The sequence below is a fragment of the Chanos chanos genome, chromosome 12 (genome assembly GCF_902362185.1).
Source record: "Chanos chanos chromosome 12, fChaCha1.1, whole genome shotgun sequence".
NCBI classification, from domain to species: Eukaryota; Metazoa; Chordata; class Actinopteri; order Gonorynchiformes; family Chanidae; genus Chanos; species Chanos chanos.
In genome coordinates this window covers 21,366,264-21,371,999 of record NC_044506.1, presented here as the reverse complement: position 1 = coordinate 21,371,999, position 5,736 = coordinate 21,366,264, and the positions used below count along the sequence as shown (strand labels likewise).

Here is a 5,736-nt window from a genome sequence, read left to right as displayed (position 1 = left end):
GTTTAACTGTCATTGTGTTCAGTACAGTTTGTGAGCGAATATAGCACACGTTTCTAAAGGTCAGACCTCTACATTCATAATGTCAGGTTGTGACATAGCAGAAGTGGAATGGTTTGAATGGTCCGAATGTTTCCCCCAGGTTGTGGATAATGGTCGGGTGTGAATTATGACATTTCAGGCAATAGACAGGAACGGTATTTGCTGTTGCCATGGTGATAGTCTATGCCATATTTTCAGCTGTGTAAAAAGATGTCGCACATTGCTAAGTTTCAATAGCAGTTCCCTTTTTTTCTTTTTTTTTTTTTAGAAATGAGATTTGTAAGACGCACCTTACTGAGTCACAGTCTATGAGTCTATAGCTTTTTTATACCACTGCAAAGCCATGTCCAACTCTAAAAACCCATTTATCTCCAATTTCTACTGATGACTAGTAGGGCCAAAATTTCTACAGATGTGTGTGTTGGTTCAATGAACTTTGTGATCTTTCCTTTGCTAGTGATTCTATGAAACCGATATGAGAAATGAGGTAGATGTTATAGTCTGGAACTGACCTCACTTCGGACAATACATTTTCCATGAAATATGTTATATAATTTCGCTTTATCTGGCCTTTGGTGTATATTTCAGTCTGTGGATGAGAATGCACTCTGTAGTTACACTTTTTATCATTGTAATACTGTAAATATTAATGTAATTTTTATTTATACATTATGTTTGGGCCCCTGTCCCGTGTCTGTGAGCCAAAACTATACGCTTGACCTTCACCAAGAGTAAAATGCACTTGTTCTATTATTTATAAATAAACTACATAAATTCACATGTTTTAGCCTGTCAATACTCTAACCACTGCTGTGAGGCCGGAGCAGCAGAACCGCAGGTTTGGACATAAGGGCCCGTGTTTGCGTCGACATTCCAAACATGTCATCGCTTCATCCACAATTTTACTTACTGTTCCAGTCAATGCAGGTTGTTCTGTTTTTGGAGCAAAGAGGAAATAATGACACCCACAAAAAACTTTCATGGCCACACCATGAAACTAGAGCCCGGGAGAAGTTTGGCTCATGACAACTGCCCTGCCCTTCTCAGGACACACAGCAGTTTGATAGGACAGAATATTCTAGATTCTGCACTGTGAATGGAGCTTTCGGGTCGATGAAAGAGGTCAACACCAGAGAGACTTTATTTTAAAAGGTTTAGTTACAACAGACTATTTTGAGTTTGGTTAATATCTAAATTTGTAACAGCCTGATCTGAACCTTTAATTCATCATAACACGATTGGGTAACACTGCCACGGTGTGATGACATAATCATTTATAACATCTGACATAAGATTAAGATTAAAGATTACATCTCCATGATTGCACACACACTGTGAGCAGTGAATTTGACCTCTGCATTTAACCCATCCGTACACACCAGTAGTGAACACACACAACCACTAGGCACAGGAGCAGTGGGCACCTGTGCCCGGGGACCACCTCCCCGTTCGCCATGCTAACCAGAAGCACAGGCTTCACCTCTGGGCCTCTCACAAAACATTAACTGAACCTTTTTGTGACAGTCACATCATCAGACATGAGCCAGTTATGTCATGCGTCAAAGTAAAAGTCCAACTTTGAAACCAGGATTACAGCTACGTGAACCAGTGACTGATGATGTGCTTGACAAGATTAAAGAGAAGAGAATAAAAATGGACTTGCACACAGATGTAAACAGAATTTATAACTTGACTGATTCAGAGTTTGCTAGTCTGTTCTGTCCTGCCGTCTCGGACCAGTAGGCAGTAAACAGAGAACATCAAAGACAAGTATGGGCTTTTGTTCAGGTGCTGACACAAGCTGGTTATGCCCTCTAAGATTCACAAGTAAACATCACCATAGCCGCTGTTTTGGAGGGTCACTGTGTTTGGCACAGTGCCTAAAACGCAGTGTTCAGTTGACCCAGACCTATGGTTCTGTGACTTAAAACTATTCAAAAGACAGCCTGACTGTACAGTGTGTTTTGATCCACTCTGCTCTGGAGTTCATTGTTAGTGGTGAAGTTGAGCTGTACCACTATTTGAGGTCATTTACATATCATCGGCCTTATCTGCTTTGCATTAACCAAGAGAGTTTTCTTCGCTCAGTAAGACACTTGACTGTGTGAATGAGCGTTTTCTCTCTGTCTTTCTCACGCGGAGCTCTAGAGTGATGGGTGTACTAAAAAATACCGAGACGGCGGGTAACTCCACCGGTCTTACACAGGCGAAGAGCACTGAGCCGCTGGATCCTGTGAACAGAGGTGAAACATTCAAAAACTTTTATACTGTCTGTATATTTTAGCAGATCGTATGTACTGGCTCCGGTCATGTCTCCAAGATGTTCAAAGAATATTGAGTATTCGGAATGTTATCCATCTTCATGCTTATTTAGGGTGGTGTGTGTGTGTGTGTGTGTTTCTGCGTTTTGCTATCTTGTCAAAGACGAACATGCCGAAAAAAACTTCAAACTGAGCGGGACTTGTGTAGGTTACCTCGCACTTCTCTGCTTTCTGTTAGCTACGGTTACGCTACTGCAGACCTGCTATGGTGAGTACATCGGCTTTCCCTAAAACCGACCTCCTGGGGCAACGAGAGCGAGCTTCAGCCAGCGTCTTACATGTTTATTCACTTTTCTAAAACATTTTCAATAACTGATTTGTTATGACAGTTTTGTTAAAGCACATCTTGAGCCCAAGTATTAATACATCACCTATTAAAAACTGTAGACCATCAATAAAGTGTATACCATGATTAATTACTACGGCGATGTTTCATTGCGCGAAGCCTGTTCCCTTCTAGGCACCATTAGAGCACCTTGTATGCAGCGCTGTTTGATAGCGATTCTTGCTAAAGTGCTGACGATTTGACTGCAGTGTTACAGATAACCATGGTGTTCAAGTCACAGGCGGCCACTAAAGACGCTGGATTCAAGGATCTGATGGTTAAATATCAGGTTTTAAACAACTCTTACGCTACTCTCTTCCGCAAGTACCCAGCCCTCAACCAATACTGCACAGTTACCAACGGCAGCGGTGAGCAGAGCTACTCTAACGAGAACTGAATTAATTTGGGATATATGTTAACATACGCTTGGCTCCGTCGCTCTTTTTTTCACTGGTGTGTGCTTGACGAACACTTGAAGTGTATGAACAGTTTCCTGAAGCGTTTGCAAAAGACATTTTTCTGAGTCAGCCTTTTTCCTGGCTCCAAATGGTTCGACCATGTTTGGTGCATTTGGTTTTAAATATCTCTCTTACATGTGCCAACAGAGTTCTGATATTACTTAAAATGAACAGTTTCAGCCGCTGTGGAGATAAATGATATAGCGTCAGTCAACAACCTCTAAGTGTCCAAGCATTAGTGATGAGATTGTCTGTCACTGAGTCTATTAACTGACGGTTATCCCACAGTGCATGAATGCAAGCCCTGTCCAGCGGGGTGGGAACTGTTTGGGGAAAAGTGCTACTTCTTCAGCTCTGACCGGAGAGACTGGCTGTCCAGCTGGTATCTTTGTCTGTCTCAGGGAGGCCACCTGGCAACTGTGAAAAATAAGGAAGAACAGGTGTGTCTGGAGACCTTTCGATACGTGACTCACACCGCATAATCCTTACTTCAGTACTTATCTGGCCTGAAGTCTTTAGGAATTTACAATTCAACAGAGAGTCTTTTGGAGACTTTTAAATGTCACAGTGTGTCACAATGCAGTGCTTCTGTGTTACAGAAGACCTTATGATATTTATTGTATGTTTTAGCCTTGATTTATGAAAGATTTTTTTGTTTTTGTTTTGTTTTTTTGTTTGTTTTCCTGAACACTCATAAGAATGTTTACCTTCTACCAGAAGTTTCTATGGGACGAGGCTCAGCGTTTGAGTCAGGGAGATTCCTATTGGCTGGGACTGGCCAATGTGAACCCTGACAAGGTGTGGCGCTGGGTGGATGACTCTGCCATGGAGGACAGTATACAGTAAGACCATACAGTCTGTCACGATACTCACATTATAAAACAACCACACAACTCTAAACCACCAAAATATTAACACACACATTCATCGTCCCAACCTTTTATTCTCTGATTTGTTTCATCGTAAATCTCTGAGGTTCATTTTCGTATCAGCCGTTCCCGATGTCTGTATCGAGATAGGATATTCAGATGTGGTCAAATCGGCACCGTAGTGAGTACCGAGAGAGTACCGATTCGTGTTTCTTATTGTGGTGCCCTCAGATTTTGGGATGAACCGCCCCAGACAGAGGACAGCAGGGAGCTTTGCGCCCGTCTGACTGCGCGGGCTGACCCAAAGACGAGCTGGTATTTTATCACCTGTAAGAACGTCCTGAAGAGGATTTGCGAGAGGCGGCAGGGCAGCCCGCTCCTTTAGAGGAAGGCTGGGATTTAAGGGGATCCAGCTGACCCCCGGGTTAATGGTCTCCGTTGCAGTGATTTCACTAAGCCCTTTTCTCGCTGCTCATGCGTCCAGACAGTGACCTCTCCTGCTAATGTAGAAAGTCAAAACAAAGACAAACAGTGGCAAAGTGCCATCTGCTGTGTGGACTCATATTTCAGAGACAGTGAGAGGAAAGGAACATGAACTGGACAGGACTTTTGAGTAACGCTCTCGTGTGCGTCTGTGTGGCTTTGTGTTAAATGTTTAAGCGTCTAACGGTAATTTCCATTCGGAGTGTTTCATTCGGAGCTCCTCAGATAAGAAAGTTTAAACCATCCAAGGATAAACTTGTGAGTGAAATGGGTAATCATTAAATAAAGAACTGCTATTTCACTGCTCTGTCTAAGACCTGTTTAATGAGTATGTGCTGAGAACTGGTTAGCGAATTATCTCTCTCACGCACACACACACACACACACACATACAGTCACTTCTTCATTTTAATCAAAAGTAAAACTGGTGTCAATTACAAGAGCTGTTATCATTTTCATCAATTTCAGTATTAAAATCCTACACAGAGGAAATGATTCAGCTTTTTCATGGCTGAGCTGAAACTGTGATGCTTCCATACACACACTCAGTAATGCACATATACATACACATACGCACACACACTCAGTAATGCACATATACATACACACACGCACACACACTCAGTAATGCACATATACATACACACATGCACACACATTCAGTAATGCATATATACATACACACATGCACACACACTCAGTAATGCACATATAAAATACACACATGCACACACATTCAGTAATGCACATATACATACACACATGCACACACACTCAGTAATGCACATATACACACTCAGTAATGCACATATACATACACACATGCACACACACTCAGTAATGCACATATACATACATACACGCACACACACTCAGTAATGCACATATACATACACACACGCACACACACTCAGTAATGCACATATACACACTCAGTAATGCACATATACATACACACATGCACACACACTCAGTAATGCACATATACATACACACATGCACATACTCAGTAATGCACATATACATACACACGCACACACACTCAGTAATGCACATATACATACACACATGCACACACTCAGTAATGCACATATACATACACACATGCACACACTCAGTAATGCACATATACATACACACATGCACACACACTCAGTAATGCACATATACATACACACATGCACACACACTCAGTAATGCACATATACATACACACATGCACACACTCAGTAATGCACATA

General features: G+C 41.9%; 1 protein-coding gene across 1 annotated transcript; it reads left to right on the top strand.

The window, feature by feature from the left end:
• Positions 1 to 2,191: 2,191 nt before the first annotated feature.
• LOC115824858 (C-type lectin domain family 4 member E-like) lies at positions 2,192 to 4,397 on the top strand. Its single transcript, XM_030788586.1, has 6 exons — positions 2,192 to 2,282; positions 2,464 to 2,568; positions 2,895 to 3,053; positions 3,432 to 3,583; positions 3,861 to 3,985; positions 4,244 to 4,397. Exons 1-6 carry the CDS (start codon positions 2,192 to 2,194, stop codon positions 4,395 to 4,397), a joined length of 786 nt encoding a protein of 261 aa, XP_030644446.1.
• Positions 4,398 to 5,736: the final 1,339 nt, after the last annotated feature.